General features: G+C 43.4%; 1 protein-coding gene across 3 annotated transcripts in view; it reads right to left on the bottom strand.

The window, feature by feature from the left end:
* The window catches only part of smad10a (SMAD family member 10a), a 126225-nt gene that overhangs the window by 82480 nt on the left and 21381 nt on the right, over positions 1-22364 (bottom strand). For all 3 annotated transcript variants that reach the window (XM_073061141.1, XM_073061139.1, XM_073061140.1), the window contains exon 2: positions 13519-13769. In XM_073061141.1, the coding sequence (XP_072917242.1) occupies positions 13519-13755 (237 nt within the window). In that variant the 5' untranslated portion in view covers positions 13756-13769. The remainder of the gene's footprint in view (positions 1-13518; positions 13770-22364) is intronic.

The following is a 22364-nucleotide window of genomic DNA, read 5'->3' as shown; positions in this document are numbered from 1 at the left end:
AGTTGAATCTTTTAGAATGGCTCAGTAGAGGTAAAACTTTCAGAGAAAGGTTTAGTAAATTCTATATTCTGATATAGAATATAGAACAGTATAGTATACAGTACAGGCCCTTCGGTCCACGATCCTAACTCCCCCACTATGACAATCCTCTCAATGTCCACTCTACCTAGGCCTTTCAATATTTGATAGGTTTCAATAAGATCCCCCTCGCTCTTCTAAACTCCAGTAACTACAGGCCCAAAGCCATCAAGTGCTCCTTATACGTTTACCCTCTCATTCCTGGGATGATAGCATTCAGAAGGATCTGCCGAGTTCCTCCAGCTTTTGGTGGGTACTGCTCTGGATTTCCAGTATCTGCAGAATCTCGCCTTTAGGAGGGATTACCAGATAGTCCATGAAACCTGGCTCACAAAGGCAATGAGATGCATACTGACAATCCTCCTGCCACCTGGTATCCTGAGAAACAACAGAAACAATTGGGAGGAGGGCAAAGAGGCTGCGGAATTCCTCTCTAGGTTGTTGAAACCAAGCGCATCGCATCTGTTAATGAACGGAATGCTGGTGAAACACAGCGACGCCTTACTGGCAGCAAACAAAACTGCTAACTACTCTGGAAAATGATCTCTGCAATCAACAGCTTGTAACTTCCCTTCCAGAGCTGTGCTTTTAAAACACCTGTATGGCCTGGCTTTTTTGCAGCGTGAACTGAAGTCTCAGAGGAGCAGGATGGTTATGGCGTGGTGCATACAGGCCCCTTTGAGGTGGCAGGCCCAGGGCCCAAGAGCATGGAACCAGCCAATGGAGTGGATGGATGGAGCAGATCTGAGGCAAGGCAGAGTTGAAGCAGCACGGCCCAAGCTTGAAAGCCAGGAACAAGCCGATGATTGGCCAATTCAAGCGCCCGACCAGATTGGAAAGGTTGTGTACGGCTGAATCCAGGCTCAAGAGCATAATCAAACAGCATTTTCCAGGTCCAAGAGCCAGGAACAAGCCGGTTTGGCCAATTTAAATGCCAGGTCAGATGATCAGGGTGTTGGGGCTGAAGGCAAGGGACAGGCCAGCAAACAATGCATCAAACTCCACCTCTAATCAGACCAAGCTCTCTAAAGTTTCTCAGGTACCATTATGCCAACACCACACTCAATGGCCACTTTACTATTTCCTGTACTTAATAAAATGGCCACTAAATGCTCGTGATCTTCTGCTGAAGAGCCCATCCACTTCAACGTTCCAAGTGTGTCTTCAGAGATACTTTCTGCCTGCCACTGTTGTAACAAGTGATTATTTCAGTTACTGATGACAACCTCGAACCAGCTTGGCCATTCTCCTCTGACCTCTCTTATTAACAAGGTGGCTTTTCCAAAGGAACTGCCACTCACTGGATGTCTTTTTTTGTTTTTCTCTGTAAACTCTTGAGACTGTTGTGCATGAAAATCCCAGATCAGCAGCTTCTGAGATAGTCAAACCACCCCTTCTAACACCAACAATCATTCCATGGTCAATCACATTTCTTCCCCAACAAATGAACCTCCTGACCACATCTGCACGCTTTCATGCATTGAATTACTGAAACATGATGGAAGGTGATTTGAAGCAAAAGAACTGAGATGAGGTGACAGGTCCTGAACCCAAGAGTAAATCGAAGTGGCAGGGTCTGGGTGTGAAAGCGAAATACAACTCACTATTTTGCCGATTTAAGCACCGGGCCAGATTGAAAAGGTCAGGGTGTCAAGGCCGGGGACAAAGGTTCAGCTCACTACTCCGTGAGGTTTACTTGTCTCTGTGCTGAACTGAGGTTGTGGCCTGTAACTAACAGGACTGGCTGCAGTGACGACTGGTTTCGTGGCTGTGAACTCATTTTCACGAATTTCAGTTCAAATGTCATTTGCTTACTTTTATTATTTGCACAATTTGATTTTTCTTCCTACACAGTTGGTATAAAAAATGGGTTCTTTTGGATCTCTGTTTTGTAGAGCCTCTAGGGAGATGAACCTCAAGGTTGTATATAGTACACATACTTTGATAATAAATGCAAAGGATATTGATTTGCCTCCATTGATAAATACTGGAAAATACAGTTGTGGATGGCAGCGCCAGAAGCCTGGGTTCAATTCCACCGCTGTCTGTGAAGAGTTTGTATGTTTTCCCTGTGACCACATGGGTTTCCTCCCACATTGCAAAGACGTATGGGATAGTAGGTTAATTGGGCAGTGAGGTCTCATAGGACCAGAAGGGCCTGTTACTGTGCTGTATTTCTAAATAAATAAAATGTGGTTCACTGTGAATACCGCATTATTGAATCACTCTGGACTTGCCTTACAGCAGCAGTGATTACCAGTCGGTTTGTCACGTGGGTGTTAGGTGACTTGTTGGCCGAAAAGTCGGTCGTCGTTTGGCCCATCTGAGGTACACAGCAGCTCAGCTCCTTCCCATGTTTGGTTTCAGGCACCTGTCCTTGGTCTTCAAGGTACTCACTTTCACAGTGAGCTTGCAAACAGTGTCAAAGAACCATTGGGAAAGTATGCTCCACATTCAGGAGGGCCCACTCGTCCTCTCAGCTAAGTATCTGTTTCATTTCGTAGTTGCGTAACTTGGATGTCTGGTCAAATGTTTTACTGTCTGTATATAAAAGATTTAATGTGCTTATTTGCAATCAGTGTCTTCTGTTGTACGAAACCTGTGAACCTGCTTCCTCGTAGTAGGGTGCAAGTCCTGCCGCTGTCTGTACGGAGTACGTACGTCCTCTCCATGACCACGTCCTCCGAGGATGTGTGAGCTGTGGGCACGGCACATTGCCGCTTGCGGGGTTTCTCCAGCCGGGGTTGTCATTGATGCGTTTCACTGTGCATGTGACAAACAGAGCCAATCTTTATCTCATCTTGGTCAGTAAATGATAAGATCCCATCCACTACAAAGATGCTAATATATGTGCACACACAAGATTCAAAGTCAAGAATGTTTATTCTGATTCTTCAGTATATGTGTGTAAAGGAGGGCAAAAATAACTGGATCCAACCAAGTGATCTGGCACTTTGGCAATCTCCTGGGGGGAATTCAGTGAACTAGACTCTCAAGAGTGCAAGTATAAGTGGGGCAGCCATCACTGAGGGTAGATGCAGCATCAAGGCCTGGTAGCAGAAGACAAACTCATGATCGGCTCCATTACTCTGCAGCAATTAAAGCTTCAAGCAAGATTACAAATGAAAGCAGAAAACAAACCAGCGTTTGACCCATCTCTTTCTTTACTCGCTGGTATCGTCAGGCGGGAGGTGCAGGAGTCTTGGGTCACATAACCAGTTGTTACACTGCAGCCATTGGAGCTCCCGCACAGACTTCACTGGCCTCATTGTCTCAGCCCTGGACAGGCTCCACAGCTGTGGGCTCACTTCGGGAATTCTGCAATTCACATACCATGTGCTTTCGTTTACTTTTTTTTTACTGTTTGTGTGATTTGTGCTCTTTTGCAAATTGGACATGTGGTGGTCCTCTAGAATTTTAGTGAATTCTATTGTGAGTGCCTGCAAAAAGATTAATCTCAAGGTTGCATTTGGTATAGATATTTTGATTATAAATATGAACTTTGACACACCATAAAAATTCATATAAATATAAAAGCAATCCTAGAAAACACAATGTACAAGTAATTGATACAGATCTATATAGAATTATATCTTGCTGTATCCTTTGACAACCCTCTTCACTGTCCATAACGCCACCAATTGGGGACATCCATCATTAAGAACCCCCATCACCCAGGAAATGCCCTCTTCTCATTGCTACCATCAGGGAGGAGATACAGGAGCCTGAAGACACACACTCAATGTTTCAGGAACAGCTTCTTTCCCTCTGCCATCAGTTTCTGAGTGGACAATGAACCTATGCACACTACCTCTACTTTTTTTTGCTCTCTATTTGCACTACTTAATTTTATATATTTCTTATTGTAATCTATAGTTATAAATTATGTATTGTATGTACTGCTGCTGCAAAACAAAAAAATTCCCGACATACATCAGTGACAGTAACCTGATTCTGACCAAGGTGTAAACTACAGGGAACGTGCAGTACAGGCGGACAACTGTGTTGTTTCTCTCAGTCTGGAGCAATGTTGTTTCGTTTAGCAGTATAAATGTGTACAGATCAATGACTTTTTATGTCTACAAACATACGAACCAACCCACTTAACATTTCTGTCCAAGTCTCGTATACCGTGTGAGAAGTGGACCCAACATCAATCTCTGTGGAACGCTGCTGTTCACAGACCTCGAACACAAATAATATACATTATACAGTAATTAAAATTAAAACACTGAAATGAATATATATATAAAAGAACAAAAGAATAGTTTATATACGTAGACTGACTGTGTGCATAAAGTGACAGTAGGTGCAGGAGTATCTGAACATAAGGCATCTCTGACAGGAAATAATGAAGTGACTCTTGGCAAGAGGAAGAGCGACCCACGTTCACATTTATTTATTTAGAGATACAGCGCGGAACAGGCCCTTCTGGCCCAACGAGCCACACTGCCCAGCAACCACCGATTTAACACTAACCCAGAGGGCAACTTACATTGACCAGTTGACCCACTAATCGGTTCGTCATTGACTCTGGGAGGGAACCAGAGCACCCGGAGGAATCCTACGCGGTTCACGTACAATCTGCTTCCAGGTGGCGCCAGAATTGAACTCCGCTGCCCCAAGAAGTGACAGGGTCGCGCTAACCACTATGTTACCGTGGCGCCCAAGGTTACAGAGGGGGCAATGCATTTTGCCCCAGGATGAGGCTCTCCGTGCCGATGGATTTACCGAACTGGAAGATTCACTGACTCACCCGCTGACTGAAGCAGTTTCTTGTGCATTCAGAATGGATTATACTGCTGTCATGTGCACAAGATAAACAGTGCCCAGCCTAAGGCACTGGGATGGTAGAAATGAGCGGGAGGCTTTGCCAAGGCCTACAGTTTTACAGCTTTCACTTTCAGCAGGGTCAGTGAACCTGAAATTCTCTTTAATCCCACTAGATTTGTGCTGCCTTTTGAAAGGGCTTTGTGTTCCGTCGTCTGCTGCCCGAAGAACTGGACACCGCACTGTTGCAGACAAAACACAGTCTTGCCCTCTCAGCTGGATGCCAGCTCAAGGATGGCGTAACTCAGCGTATACATCCACCCTCGCGCACAGAGTTGGGGGAAGGGGCAGCGGAGTGATCCATGAACAGCGACATCAATCTTCCACCACAAGGTCAGAGCAGTTCAAATTAAGACAAAAAAAATAATCAGTAAAGTGCAACTCCTGACACAGGCAGACAAGGAAATGTCCACAAATTAGCCACACTGGTAGAATAAACCATTTTCTTTAGCTGGATGATAACTCAGCATCAGGATTTTATTTACTTAGAGATACAGCACAGAACAGGCTCTTCCATCTCAACGAAGCACACTGCCCTGCCACCCTAGCCTAATCAAAGCTCAAGGTGCATTTATTATCGAAGTTCCTACACTGTATACAACCTCCAGATCTGTCTCCTCACAGGCAGCCACAAAACAAAGAAACCCAATAGAACTCGTTAAAAAAAGACAATCAAACACCGAATGTGCAGAAAAACCCCAAATCGTGCAAACAAGAAAAGCGAACAAATAATATTCGGAACTGAAGTTCACAGAACTGACAAACAGGAGAAAATCTGCAGATGCTGGAAATTCAAGCAACACACATAAAACACTGGAGGAACTCAGCAGGCCAGCCAGCATCCATGGGGAGAAAAGTACAGTCAACGTTTCCAGTGAAGGGTCTCAGCCTGAAATGTCGACTGTTTTTTTCCCATTGATGCTGCCTGGCCTGCTGAGTTCCTCCAGCATTTTGTGTGTGCTGCCCATATTAGTGAGTCCACAGCCACAAAGCACGTAATCACTACAGCCAATTCAGGAGCCCACTAGTGGCAGGCCATAGCCTCACTTCAGCGCAGAGATGAGTAAACCTCACAGGAGAAATTACAATGACCAATTAACCTACTAACCTGTACGTCTTTGGACTGTGGGAGGAAACCTGAGCGCCCGGAGGAAACCCACATGTTCATGGGAGGAATGTACAAACTCCTTACAAAGAACACTGGAACTGAACTCAGAACTCCAGTGCCACAAGATGTGATAGCGACTCGCTAATTGCTATGCTACCGTGATGCCTGGTAAACACAAAGAGCATTTGCCAGTCTAAACTCAGTTCCATGTCCACCAGACAGCTTTTCTAATAAGAGCAGAGAAACTCAGCAGCCAGATCTCAGCATAAACACTAGCACACTGGAACGCATTCAACAGTGCCTTTAATAACATCTCACGGGCGCTAAATAGGAGTAATATTGAATAGGGGGAAAAAATTGGCATGGGCACACAAAGAGAGATTAAATACAAGCTGTTGTTGATGCTACTGCTTTGCCTCAAAATCCATTAAGCGACAAGTGCGTAGTAAAACAGGCTCCAGCAAAAACCAATCTTCCACCCCAGGGAGATAATGCTTAAAATATTGAAGATCTCTTTGAATACTTGGACGGTTTGGCACAGAGAAATATTATTCTGTCCATTGTGCCAATACCAGATATTTTGAGTCACAGAACAACATCAGCCCATCAAGTCCATGCAAGCATACATTTACACCAATTCACATTAATTCTATTTTATTCATCCTGTATTCTAATCAACTCCCCCAAATTCTGCTACTGGCCCACACAATATAGGACAATTTCAAAACGCAAAAATGCAACTGCAGATGCGGTGGATCAAAGAATACGTACACAACGCTGGAAGAACTCAGCAGGCCAGGCAGCATCCGTGAGAAAAGAGTAGCCAATGTTTCTGGCTGAAACCCTTCATCAGGAATGGGGCGCCAACGTTTCAGGCCGAGACCCTTCATCAGGAATGGAGGCCAACGTTTCGGGCCGAGACCCTTCACCAAGAACCTCCATTCCTCATGAAGGGTCTTGGCCCGAAACGTTGCCTACTCTTTTCTCACAGATGCTGCCTGACCTGCTGAGTTCTTCCAGCATTGTGTACGTATTCTATGGGACAATTTAGTGGCCAATTAACACACCAACCTGCACATCTTTGGGAAGAAGGACAAAATCTGTGTGGTCACACAAAGGATGAGCAAACTCCACACAAGTCAGGACTGATTCCCTCAACTTCACTCATCCCATCACTGAATTGCTTCCACAAACTATGGACTTAATTTCAAGGACTATTCGCCTCATGTTCTTCATATTTATTGCTTATTTATTCAAAATTATTATTTTGTTTGTGTTTCTCCTTTTTGTATTCGCAGTTTGTCTTTCCAACACTGGATGTTTGTATCTCTTGTTGGGTGTGGTTTTTTGATTCTATTATGTTTATTTGGATTTACTGTGAATGCCTGCAAGAAAACAATTCTCAGGGTCATATATGGTAAGAAAGAGTTTGTGCACCCTTTGCAATTACCTGTTTTTCTGAAATATTTACTCATAAAATGTGGTCTGATCTAAATCACAATAATAGACAACAACAATCTGCCTGAACTAATAACAAACTATTGTACTACTCCTTGTCAATACTGAGTACACCATTTAAACAATCAGTCTAGGTTCAAAAGAGTATGTGAACCTCTGGGTTAATGCCTTCTACAAAAACTATTTGGAGTCAGGTGTTCCAATCAATGAGATGAGACTGAAGGTGTGGGTTATAAAGGTGTTTTGCCGATAAAAAAGACACACAAAGTCAAGTTACTGACAGAGCCTGCTCTTCTCAAGAAAGATCTGTTTATGTGCACCGTGCCTCGATCAAAACAACTCTCAGAGGACCGCAGAAGAATTGTAGAGTTGCAGGAAACTGTAAAACACGACAAAAGCATTTCTAAAGACTTGAACGTTTATCAGTCCACAGTAAGAGAAACTGTCCACAAATGGAGGAAGCTCAGTACTGTTGCTACTCTCCCTAGGAGTGGGCATCCTGTAAAGATTATGCCAAGAGCACAACGAGCAATGCTGAAGGAGATGGAAAAAAAAACCCAAGGGTAACAGGAAAACATCTGCAGAAATTTCTAGAACTTGCTAAAGTCTCTGATCATGTGCCCACTTATAAGAAAAACACCGAATAAGAATGGAGTTCATGGAAGGATAAAACAGAAAACCACTGCTCTCCAAAAAAAACTTTGCTGCTTGTCTCAAATTTGCAAATAACCACTGAGTATTCCACAAAACTTCTGGAACAATATTCTGTGTATAGATGAGACAGAAGTTGAACTTTTTTTGACAGAAATGCACACCACTATGTTTGGAAGGAAAAGGGCACGGCACACCAACACCTCATTCCAACTGTGAGCATGGTGGAAGGACCATCATGCTTGGGGCTGCTTTGCTGCCTCAGGACCTGGACAGCTTGCAATTGTTGAGGGAACAATGAATTCAAAATGGTATCAAGACATTTTACAGGAGAATGTCAGGGTAGTGATCCGTAACCTGAAGCTTAATTGAAGTTGGATGATGCAACAAGAGAATGATCCAAAACACAAGAGTAAGTCAACAACTGGATGGTTCAAAAAGAAGAAAATGTGTGTTTTGGAATGGCCAACTTCCAGTCCAGAGCTTAACTCAATTGAGATATTGTGGCATAATCTGAAGAGGGCTGTTCATGCAAGGTATCCTAGAAATATTGATGAACTGAAACAGTTTTGTATGGAAGATCGGTCTAAAATTCCTCATTGCCATGTGCAAGTCTGATCAGCAGCTACAGGAAATGTTAGGTGGAGGTTATTGCTGCTAAAGGAGTTTCTACCAGTTATTAAATACAAGGGTTCACATACTTTTCCAGCCTTGACTGTGAATGATAAAACAATGTGTTCAAAAAAGACATGAAAAGTACAATTGTTTGTGTGTTATTAGTTTAGGCAGATTCTGTTCATCTATTATTGCGACTTGGATAAAAATCAGACCACATGTTATGAGTAATTAATGCTGCAAACCAGGTAATTGCAAAGGGGTTCACAAACTTTTTCTTGCAACTGTATATGTACTTTGATAATAAACCTACTTTGAACTTTGAACTGCATATTCACGTGTATCTTCAATGTTGCTATTGCATTGCTTCCACCATCTCCTCTGGCTAGGCAGCCCACCTTGTAAAAATCCTCTAAATTTTCCCCTGAACCTTAAAACTATGCCCTCTAGTATTTAACTTTTGCAGTGTGGGAAAAATAGGCTGCCTACTGAAAGTGATGAATATGTCCCAGTCCATCACGAGCAAAGCACATATACAAGAAAGCAGCATCCATCAGCGTGGCCAAGTGGTTAAAGCTTTGGGCTAGCAATCTGAAGGTCATTAGTTCGAGCCTCAGCCGAGGCTGCGTATGTGTCCTTGAGCAAGGCACTTAACCACACACTGCTCCTGCACGTTTACAGCCCAGTGGCAGTGGCTGGTGCAGTATAAAGGAAAAAAAACACCCGTTCTTCGCCCCACCACCCAGGCCATGCTCCCTTCTTGCTGTTACCATCAGGCAGGAGGTACTGAAAGAAGCTGTCACTGATTCTACAACCTACAGACTCAATTTCAAGGAAACTTTACAACTCATGTTCTCAGTATTATTTTCATTTGCACAGTTTATCTTCTTATGCACACTGGCTGTTTGTCAGGCTTTGTTTACAGATAGTTTTTTTGTAAATTCTATTATACTTTATTTTTTCCTGTAAATATCTGCAAGAAAAGGAATCTTAGGTAGTATATGGTAACAATATAAGTTACTTTGAACCTCTGAACACAACTTGAGCGTTTCTAGCAGTTTCTTTCACATTTCCAACATCTGCAGTTTTTTCTGATTTCTAATTCATGTTGCTAACTTTTGCAGCTCTCATCTATCAGAAGTGAACTTAAAGCTGATAGGTTGTACACCGCTGCTAGTGTTACGCCTGTGCCCCAACTCTGAGGGGCCGAAGGGTACAAAGTAGCCCCCTCCTTTTTGGGAATCGCAAGATCGCTATTAATGCGGGTCTGGGACCCAGGAAATGAGAGAGAGACACGCAGAATCCACAAGGGGTTTGGAATGTCCTGGCCCCTCAGCGATACAAAGCCACGGGAAACGGCCATTGTCTCTTGGAGACGGAATTGTGTATTGAGTACTGTGCTATTCATTGAAGCCCTCAGGGAATGACCAATAGTGGGCTGGTTGAGGGATGGCCTCATCCCAACCTGATTGACATCTGAGACCCCGTGAGTAAGGATAAAAGAGGGTCTGGGGAACAACACCTTCAGACACACCAGGAGAAACGCTAGAAATCCCGTGACAGCATAATAGCGACAGCCGGTGGAGAGCCCACGTGCGTCCTTTTCCATTTGCCTCGGAATTGGTGGGCCTCACCACGGAAGAACGGCTTTAGCTAAAAGGAGAAACCAGCCCCAACGACATTTCGAAGGATCGACATCATAAAAAGGAAAAACTGGCAAGTTCTAAAAATCCGTCTCTCTCTCCAACCAAAAGATGCAGCCTGAATGAACTTAAGTGACTTTTATATTTCCATCGGACAATACATTATCCCCTAGACAACGATAGAGCTATTTCTTGTTGATTATTATTATACCCGCACTTTTAGATTTAGTATTGACGACGTATATTATCTGTATGTTTGCATTGATATTATTTTTGTGTATTTTTATCAATAAATACTGTTAAAAATAGTACCATCAGACTTCAACGGACCTCTCTATCTTTGCTGGTAAGTGACCCAGTTACGGGGTACGTAACACTAGTTTAAATATATCAACATTGATTGGTTCTTTCCCTCTAAAGGAGTTATGCTTAAGGAACCCCAGGTGAAGATGTTGCAGTAAAGGCAAAGCAGGCTCACAGGTGATACTGGCAGAGTAAACTATCTGCGAAACCAGAGCCGGGCGATTGTGTAGCACAGACAGACACATCTCTGACGTTGAGTAGCTTTCATCTGGACAGGCAAACAGTTTATGCCAACTAAATGGTTCAAAGTGTTAGAATTAAATAGAGTACAGAATCAGAACCAGATCAGGTTTAATATCACTGGCCTGCTGTAAAATTTGTTTTGCAGTAAAAATATGATAAATTTTGAAAAGATACACAGTTGCAAGAAAAAGTTTGCAAACCTTTTGCAGTTACCTGGTTTTCTGCATTAATTACTCAAAAGATGTGGTCTGATCTTCATCTAAGTCACAGTAATCACAACCTGCCTAATCTAATAACACACTACCGACTATCTTCAATACTGAGTACACCATTTGAACAATCACAGTCTAGGTTCAAAAAAGTATGTGAGCCTCTGGGGAAATGCCTTCTCCAAAAGCTATCTGGAGTTAGATGTTCCAAATCAAAGATGAGATTGGAGGTGTGGGTTGTAGAGGGGCCCTGCCCAATAAAAAGAAAGCCACTCAAAGTTGATGGGCCTGCTCTTCTCAAGAAAGATCTGTTTGTGTGCACCATGCATCCATCAAAACAACTTTCAGAGGACCTTAGACTTGTGGAGATGCATGAAGCTGGAAAAGAAGAAATTCTAAAGACCGGAGTGTTCATCAGTCCATAGTGAGAGAAATTGTCTCCAAATGGAGGAAACTCAGTACTGTTGCTACTCTGTAGGAGTGGGCGTCCTGCAAAGATCACAACAACAGCACAACTTTCAAGAGTTCAACTTTTTGGCAGAAATGCCACCTCTATGTTTGGAGGAAAAGGGGCACTGTACACCAACACCAAAACCTCATCCCAACTGTGATGTACAGTGGAAGGAGCATCATGGTTTGGGGCTGCATTGCTGCCTCACCGCATGGACAGTCTTTAAATCGCTGAGGGAACAATGAATTCAAAATTGTATCGAGACATTTTACAGAAGAATGTCAGGGTAGCAGTCCATCACCTGAAGCTTAATAGAAGCAACAAGACAACGATCCTAAATCAACAACTGAATGGTTTCAAAAGAAGAAAATTTGTGTTTTGGAATGGTCAAGTTGGTGTCCGGACCTTAACCCAATTGAGTTGCTGTGGCATAACCTGAAAAGGGCTGTTCGAGCAAGGCTTCCCAAAAATATGATGGACTGAAACCGTTTTGTATGGAGGAATGGTCTAACATTTCTTCTAGACATTGCACAAGTCTGATCAGCAGCTACAGGAAATGTTTGGTGAAGGTTATTGCTGTTAAAGGAGGTTCTACTAGTTATTAAGTACAGGGGTTCAATTACTTCTTCCAGCCTAGACTGTGAACATACTTTTTCCAGCCTGGACTGTAGAAACGTGTTTAATAAAGACACGAAAAGTACAATTGTTCGTGTTATTAGTTTCGGCAGATTGTGTTTGTCCATTATTGTGACTTGGATGAAGATCAGACCGCCGCTTTTGATGGTGGGCAGGGTTGTGCCTGTGATCGGGTGGGCAGGGTGTGCCTGTGATGGAGCTGGCTGAGTTTACAACCCTCCGCAGCTTTTTCTGGCACCTCCATTCCAGACAGTCAAAGATTTCTTCTCAGCTTTTCCAAAGGGTACGCCAACAGACTGGTTACCAGAAATCAAGTGTGTCCCATGTGGCTTGCAACTCAGTAAAGGTGTGGAAGGAGAGATATTCTATCCAGCCACCAGGTAAGCAAAGGATGTTATGAAATCAGGAGGGGAGGGGGGTTAAATTCCTTCTTTCTACAGCATGTGGTTTGAGGGTATTTCAAACCAACTAAAGATTAAAGATTATTTTTATTTGTCACATGTATTGAACGAGGAAACATTTGTTGTCATACATAACAGGGTACAGTGAAAAACTTGGTTTTGTATGCCATCCATTTCATTACGTCAGTGCATCACTGTTGCAGACAGACAATGAGGTACAAGGCCATAATGTGGTAGACTGCGAGGTCAATACTAACGGACACAGTGGGATAGAATCTTCCATGAGGTACATGCTTTTAAGCTTTTGTATTTTCTGCCCGATGGGAGGAGGAGAGAGAATGCCTGGGGTAGGTGGCTTCCGATTACGTTGAGCTGTGTCCACAACTCTCTGCAGAGCAGGTGTCAGACCAAGCTGTGATGTATTTGGATAAGATGCTTCAATAAAAATTGGTTAAAGGAGATATAACTTTTCATTTAGCCTACTGAGGAAGTAGAGGCAATGGTGAACTTTCTTGATCGTAGAGTCTATGTGGCTTGACCAGGAAAGGCTAATAGTGATTTAAATTCCGAGAAACCTGAAGCTCTCGACCCTTCCGACTTCAACACTGTTGATGTAAACAGGAACGTATGCAGCACACTCCCTTCCATAAGTCAATGACCAGCTCTTTTGTTTCACTAACATTGAGCTAGTTGTTACGACACCACGTCACCAGGCTCTTTACATCCTTCCGGTATCTTAACTCATCATTATTTGAGATTCTGCCACTAGAATGGTGTCAAAAGCAAATTCGGCTCACTGTAAAATGCCTGCCTTAAAAAGTGATTACACTCCCTGGCAAAAATCAGCATGATAAAACAAGAATCGAAAGCGACGGGTCAGATCCGCACTTACCTGCAGCCGGCCGTCCAGGGTTCTCTGGATCGTGACGCATTTGCTGGGATGTGCTCCGTTGGTTGTGATGGCTGTAATCAGCGAGTCCAGTTCGTCTTTCTTCTCCTTCAGCTTCTTCACCAAACTCTCAATGGCGCGCTTGGCAAAGCTCTCGTTCTCCCCGCCCTGCCGATGGCACATCAGGCTGTGCACGATGCTCAGACATGCATCGTTGCTGGTGGGAGGATTCAAAGACATGCTGGAGCAGGATCCTGTGGCAAATCAGAAGGGAAGGCTGCTCAGACAAAGTTACGGAGGGAAGTTGTGATGTGTACCACAGTCTTGTGTTGTTAGCTTTACTCGAGCAAGTGTCTGAATGGGGCTCAAAAACAGGAACAAACAGTGATAGCAGAAATAAAAGGGAAAGAGATGTTAAGGGTAGGAGTTCCCAGGCAGATGAAGGCATGGCTACCAAAGAAGTTTTAAAGAGATTAACTTGATTTGTCACATGTACATCCAAACATACAGTGACACAGGTCATTTGTATTGAGGATGTGCTGGGGGCAACCACAAGTGCTGTCAAGATTCCAGCATCAACATAGCATGTCCACAATTTACCAAGCCTAACCTGCACATCGAGAACACGAAGGAAACCCACACGGTCACAGGGACAACATACAGACGGCAACAGGAATTGAATAGATTTTACAGCTCGTGCTTTGCACCCTACTTATTTAAGACTTTTGTAGGGCCAGGGGATTTCTTAATTAAGAGAGTATTCACTCTTAATTAACCTTTCTGTTGCATCTTTCGACTCTGCTATTTTGTATTGTATACCGGCTTGGATGCACGAGTTCACAAGTCTCAAGTTCTTAGCCAATAAACTCTTAAGGATTGGAGAAAAAGAAAGTCAATTAACGTTAGTTTGGATACAGAGAAGTATTTGGAGTTAGTGAGAGGCAGAGTATAGAATTTGTGGTTTGGGATGTGTGATTCAGAACACAAGTTAACATATGTGCCAATTTTGTTCCTAAATTACCATGACAGCTACCCACTAAACTTCCTGCCCTTCCTCACGCCATCTAAATCAAAAGGCACAGATCTTTATCGTGCTCCCTCCCTCACCCTGATAAACAAGCTCCACAGTCCATATTCCCAAAGGGGAATAGGCAATTCCCCTATTGCAGAGCAGCAATAGGTTACCCTCTATGGTGGAGGGTAATCTGCCCAAGGAACATAGAACATAGAATAGTACAGCACAGTACAGGCCCTTCGGCCCAATGTTGTGCCGACCCTTAAACCCTGCCTCCCATATAACCCCCCACCTTAAATTCCTCCATATACCTGTCTAGTAGTCTCTTAAATTTCACTAGTGTATCTGCCTCCACCACTGACTCAGGCAGTGCATTCCACGCACCAACCACTCTCTGAGTAAAAAACCTTCCTGTAATATCCCCCTTGAACTTCCCACCCCTTACCTTAAAGCCATGTCCTCTTGTACTTAGGTAGTAGTAGTGGTGCCTGGGGAAGAGGTGCTGGCTGTCCACTCTGTCTATTCCTCTTAGTATCTTGTATACCTCTATCCTGTCTCCTCTCATCCTCCTTCTCTCCAGAGAGTAAAGCCCTAGCTCCCTTAATCTCTGATCATAATGCATACTCTCTAAACCAAGCAGTGTCCTGGTAAATCTCCTAAAGGAGATTTGAACACTCGGCAAAGAAGTCTGGAGGGAATCAAAATGTCCAAGCTGATGGTATGACAGCTTACTCAATAAAAAATCTTGATTGATTTTTGTTTTAAATATACACATGATAACAGGGTTAATGGCAGAAGTGGATGAACACAGGGATCTTGGAGTTCACACCCATAGATCCCTCAAAGTTGCACTCAAGTTGATAGGATGGTTTATGGTGTGATGCCCTTCATTAATCAGGGGACTGAGCTCAAGAGCCGTGCGGTGATGTTGCAGCTCGATAAAACCCTGGTTAGACCACACTGGGAGTGTTGCATTCATTTCAGATCAGCTCATTATGAGGAGGATGTGGAAACATTAGAAAAGGTGCAGAGGAAATTTATCAGACGCTGCCTGGATTAGAGAGCATGTCTTATGAGGAAAGGATGAGTGAGCTCGGGCTTCTCTCTTTGGAGTGAAGCAAGATGGGGGTAATTTGATTGAAATGTACAAGATGATAAGAGACATTGAGTGGTCAGCCAGAGGACATTTTCCCAGGGCAGAAATGGCTACCATGAGGGGACATAACTTTAAGGTGATTGGGGGTGGGGGGGGGGGGGAGGGAGGGAAGAAGTATACGGGGTGATGTTAGGGGTAGGTTTTTTTTTAAAAACACACAAAGAATGACGCGTGCGTGGAACAGACTGCCAGGATGGTGGTTGAGGTTGATACATTTGGAACATTTAAGACACTCAGATAGGCACATGGATGAAAGTGAAATGGAGGGTTGTGTAGGAGAGAAGGGTTAGATTGACCTTGGAGCAACATTGTGGGCCAAAGGGCCTGTTCTGTGCTAAGCTGTACTGTTCTATATTCTATAATGACAGACATGAGAATGTAAGACAATTATCGTGGATGGATAGATGCTACATTGTGACCTAGCACCAGAGGCCACAGCCTCAAAACAGAGGGATGTCCATTTAGATCAGGATGAATTTCTTTAGCCAGAGGGTGGTGAAATTGAGGAATTCATTGCCACAGACAGCTGTGGAGGCCAATTTATTGAGTATATTTAAAACAGTGGTTGATAGGTTCTTGGTTAGTAAAAGTGTCAAAGGTTTCAGGAAGAATGGAGTTGAGGGGGATAATAAATCAGTCATGATGGAATGGCTGAGCTGCAGTAATTAGGTCCATTTGAACCTAATTCTACACCAATATCTTATGGTTGCCCAAAAACAATTTACAACACATTCAAACAGGAAAATGTAGATAAACTGACTCCCCTGCAATCACAAGACTCATAACAAAAGATTTCAGACCACAATGTACACTATGGTAACTGACTGACTATTACACTCTATTATTCTTGTTCAAATTGCAGGGAGCAAACTGGTCCAGCAATTCTACCCAACAACCTCCAACAATAAAGTACATTCACAACAGAAGGGGTAAGAGGACGCTAGAGAGAACATATCAGCTTATCAGTCCAAAATTCACAGCTGAGCAACAAAATTATTCCTCTACACCTTCTCCCAGTGAATTTAAAACTTCTGATGAAGGGTCTCAGCCTGAAACGTCGACAATGCTTCTCCTTATAGATGCTGCCTGGCCTGCTGTTATTGTGTGTGTTGTTTAAAACTACGTGCTGCAGCTTTATACATTTCTTCTAAAGGGAAATTAAATGAAATAGGATCTCTTGTTATCTTATGAACAAGTCAGGCAGAATCAATGGAATAAACAGTCGATATTTTGGGCTGCAAAGGAAGGGGGAAGAAGCCAGAATAAGAAGATGGAGGGGTGGGGAAGTTGTACAAGCTGGAAGGTGATAGATAATACCAGGTGAAGGTCAAGGGGAAGATGTGTGGACATGGGGGAGGAGAAATGAAGTGAGAAGCTAGAACAGAATGAAATGGTGGAGCAGACTCGATGGGCTGAATGGTCTAATTCAGCTCCTATGTTTTACGGTCATATGGATGAGAATAGGCGGAACAGGTAAGGGAGTGGAGAGTAGATCATGGGAGACAGGAATGGAGGTGACGAGTTAGAGAGCAGCCAGAATGAAGAATTGTATTTGGTGTATCACCAACATATACACAAACATAAACTTTTCTACTTTCTTCTTTAGCAGAGATTCATTAGGGAATAACTGCTCACTGATAACCCTGGTAAATCTTAAACTGCATCTTTATGCCTCTAAGTCATTCAAGTTCAAGTGTACTGTTGTTCAAACACATGTATGTATAGCACCAAACAAAACAACTTCCCTGCAGACTAAGATGCACAACGCAGTACATATAACTCACATAAAGCTGTATTCAGAAATAAATCAACAAATAATAAAATGTATTCCAGAAAATTGGTAATTAGCATAAGGTGCATTTATAACAATTTTAATAATAATTTTATTTATAGAGCACTTTTCACATAGATCTAGCTTAAAGTCAAGTCATTTTTTATTGTCATTTCGACCATAACTGCTGGTACAGTACACAGTAAGAACGAGACAACATTTCTCAGGACCATGGTGTTACATGAAACAGTACAAAAACTAGACTGGCCTACGTAAAAAACACAGAAAAAAAAACTACACTAGACTACAGACCTATCCAGGACCGCATAAAGTGCACAAAACAGTGCAGGCATTACAAAAAATAATAAACAGGACAATAGGGCAAGGTGTCAGTCTAGGCTTCGGGTATTGAGGAGTCTGATAGTTTGGGGGAAGGAACTGTTACATAGTCTGGTCGTGAGAGCCCGAATGCTTCGGTGCCTTTTCCCAGACGGCAGGAGGGAGAAGAGTTTGTATGAGGGGTGTGTGGGGTCCTTCATAATGCTGTTTGCTTTGCGGATGCAGCGTGTAGTGTAAATGTCTGAAATGGCGGGAAGAGAGACCCCGATGATCTTCTCAGCTGACCTCACTATCCGCTGCTTAACAATGTTTAACAATGTGTTTAACAATGGGATAAAAAGTACAAGCATAAAAACTTAAAAAATAAAAATAAACAAGAAAACAGAGCCAAAAAAGATTTAGGTAAAAGCAAGGTTAAATAAATGGGTTTTAAATAAACACCATTTAAAAGTGTCAACTGGGTCTGCATCCTTTATAGTTTTAGGTATGAATTCACAGTTTAGCAGTGTAGTTCAAAAAAGCTGAGATTGTTTAAATTTAGAGACTGGCTTTATGACACAAGTTAAAAAGTAGACAGTATAATGCTACTGATGCTTCATAAGTTATGAGACCTAGATGGTTATGGCCCGGGGAAGAACCCGTTTCCCATCCTAATGCGGACAGTACCTCAGATAAAAGAGAAGAATTCCTGACAATAGAACAACTTCAACACCTGACCTGTTCTGTGGCTCACCTGAAAACCCCATGGTAAACATCTCAGGCAATGAGACACCAGTAACTCTGCACCTTTGAAATTATTCAGGAGCTCACTTACACAAGTTAAAAGGTCACAGAAGACAAGAGGGAATGTGAGATGTGAACTGCACTACAGAAAGACAGAATACAGTCACGTAGACACATTGATCCACCATGAACAGGCAACACAACCCCTCTGTACTCACAAGGCACAGTGAAGGAGATGAAGGGGGGAAAGAGTGATAAGTACCACTTTGCTAGAGAGGGTGTGGAAGGGATGCACCAGATTTTTAAAAATTAATGATTAGCTGTATAAAGATGATAAAGATTAGCCTTGTCACATGTACATCAAAACACACAGTGAAATGATCATTCTGAACAACGAGGATGTGCTGGGGGCAGGCTGCAAGGGTCGCCACACTTGGGGTGCCAGTCAGAGAATACCCACAACTCACTAACCCTAAGCTGTATGTATTTGGACTGTGGGAGGAAACCAGAACACCCGGAGGAAACCTACATGTTCACGGGGAGAATGTACAAAATCCTTACTGACAGGGGCGGGAATTGAACCAGATCACTGGCACTGAAGCATTTCAGTTACAAGGAGAATTTAGATACATTGGCATAGTAAACCAAAGGGGTGACACAAAACATATATTAAAATGAAGGAGATAGTGAAAATCTTCATTGCCCATGATGGAGACAATGGAAGAGTCCAAGACAACAGAGAACCGATCTTTAACCCTCATGATACTGCATACTGTATCTCTATCAGATCACCACCTGTATCCACACTGTGTATCTTTTCTTTAACAGAATGATTAAGACTGTACATAATACTCCAAATGTAGCCTCAGCAACATCTTAGTTTACAAGTTCACATGAAAAGTAAACATGGGACCGTAGTGCTTAGCACAATTGCCATCACCGATTGAGGTTCAGTTCCAGCCACTGTCTGTAAGGGGTCGAAACATTCCTCCCATTACTGTGTGAGCTTCCTCTGGGTGCTCCGGTTCCAAAGGTTAGGGTTAGTAAGCCGTGGGCCCGCATAGCAATGCCAGCAGACAGCTCCCCCCAGCACAATCATCACCGATTTGAGTTGATGCAAACAACGCACTTCACTGTCTGTTTCCATGTATATGCAACAAATAAAACTAATCTTCAACAATCTTAAAACGCATCGGGAGGTTGATCGTTTCATTTGCTATGTACCGTGTCGTATGACGTGAGCAAATATGATTGTTCTTGGCAGAACTTTCTACAGAAGTGGTTTACCAGTGCCTTCTTCTGGGTAGTGTCTTCACAAGATGGGTGACCCCAGCCATTAGCAATACTCTTCAGAGATGATTGGCCTGGTATCAGTGTTCACATAACCAGGAATTGTGATATGCACCACCTGCTCCAAAAGCTTCACATGACCCTCATCGCTGGGCTAAGCAGGGGCAGCACCTTGCCCAAGGTGACCTGCACAGACTATAGAGGAGGGATGGAGCGCCTCTTTGGTAGAGATGTATATCCATCTACCAACATCCAAAAGTTGATAGGTTCTTGATTAGCAAGGATGTCAAAAGGCTACAGGAAGGGGGTTGAGAAGGATAATAAATCTGCCACGATGGAATGATAGAGCAGATTCAATGGCCTAATTCTACTCCTATGTCTTATAGTCTTATCATCATAGAAAAACACCCCGGTCAGCTTGGATGTGTTGGGTCAAAAGGCCCTTATCCACGTTGTATATTTCTATGATTCTACCCGAGCTCAGGGACTCGTGATATACAGGCCTATTATGAGAGGGGCCCGTGCTGACTTCCGGGCTATTCACAGTGTCTATGAATGACACGATGAGAAAAGAGTGTGACGTATTCAAGTGTTCCTATCACGTAAAGCTGCCTGTGATGATAAAGAACCTGCAAGTGGAAACAGACACATCAAGTAAACAAGCAAGATGCAGAAAAATGTGTAACTATTCACTTTGGCAGGAAGAATACATACTTGTGCAGCAAATTGATAAATGTAAGCACAGATCTGTGGATGCTGGATCAGGAAAAGCAGAGAGCAGATCCACAGCTATGGTCTTTATTCCAAAGAAGCATGGAATACAAGGGTAAGGAAACACAAACACAAGCAATTCTGCAGACGACTGAAATCCAAAACACTCAACAGGTCAGGCAGCATCTATGGAGGGAAATAAACAATCAACTTTTCAGGCTGAGACACCTCATCAAGACCGGGAAGGAAGTGGGCAGGTCAGAATACGAAGGCGGGGTGGGGGGGTTAGAAATACAAGTTTGCTGTAATTGCTGAGGGTTTTGGTGAAACTGTACACAGGTTTGACTCTACAAAAGGGAGAATATACTTGTATAGAAAGCAGTTTTCAGGAATGAGAGACGGTCCTGTGAGAAATGTTTGAGTACGAAACTAGCCTTGAGCTCCCAGAGGTTTGGAATGAACAAGAGGGGGAGAGGGAGAGGGAGGGGGAGAGGGGGAGGGGGAAGGAGAGGGAGAGAGGAAGAAAGAACAATGCGCTGCATATGGCCCACATACATCAAAACCTAAAGTGAAGTACATCAGTTGCGTCAACAACCAACACAGTCCAAAGAATGTGCTGGGTCAATATGTTTCTGGCACCAACATAACAAGCCCACAACCTAGTACCCAAACCCATATGCTTTTGGAATGAGGAAGGAAAGCAGAGGAAACCCACACAGCCTCAGGGAGAACGTAAGAAAACTGCACAGACAGCAAGCGTCATGCTAATTGCTACGTTTCCCACCCCCCCCCCCCACGCCACATTCCCATTTACCTTTTGAGGGATATGATGCTATTGTGGTTCAGTCTCTTCACTTATCTCAGAAATACAGCTACTGAATTTCAATGAAGTTAGTTAGAGTCATAGAGAAGGACAGCTTTGACCCAGTTAGTCCATGTCGGACAGTTATTCTGTCCAGTCCTATCCAACCGCGCATGAAACATCACCCTCAATACAGCTCCCATCCATATACTTAAACAAAATTCCCTTACTCAGTAACATTTGAACATAAATCTACCACCACGAAAAACTATGAAGCTGCTGGTCTGTTCTCAGATGTCCTTTCAGTAAGGATTTGAACCACTTTTACGGAATAAGGGCTGAAGAAAACCAGAAGCCTCTCCACCTTACCCCTGTGGAGAAGCCTCTCAGGAATAATTTGTGACCGAGTCTCTGCAATTCTCTACTGCAGAAGCTGTGAATGCTCATTCGAGACTGAGAATCATTGCTTCTTCTCCAAGAATCTAAGATACGGGGAAGCTCGGCAGGAAAAGGAAGCTGAATCACAATATCAGAATGGAATGCAGGTGCAAGCATACACCTCTGTCCAGTTCCTAGACAGCAGCAGATCCACCCAGACCAAATACAGAAAATCCACAGCACCGCAACAGGCAATACAATATGCCAACCCATCACGGCCAAACCAAATACATGCACGTCTACACCGACCCATCACGGCCAGACCAAATACAGGCACATCTACACTGACCCATCACGGCCAGACCAAATACAGACACATCTACACTGACCCATCACGGCCAGACCAAATACAGGCACATCTACACTGACCCATCACAGCCAGAACAAATACGGACACGTCTACACTGACCCATCACGGCCAGACCAAATACAGACACGTCTACACCGACCCATCACGGCCAGACCAAATACAGACACGTCTACACTGACCCACCACGGCCAGACCAAATACAGACACATCTACACCGACCCATCACGGCCTCACCAAATACAGGCACGTCTACACCAACCCATCACGGCCAGACCAAATACAGACACGTCTACA

This window comes from Hemitrygon akajei, chromosome 11 (genome assembly GCF_048418815.1).
Source record: "Hemitrygon akajei chromosome 11, sHemAka1.3, whole genome shotgun sequence".
NCBI classification, from domain to species: domain Eukaryota; kingdom Metazoa; phylum Chordata; class Chondrichthyes; order Myliobatiformes; family Dasyatidae; genus Hemitrygon; species Hemitrygon akajei.
Note: the sequence above shows the minus strand (reverse complement) of the source record. Positions and strands in the feature narration are given on the sequence as shown.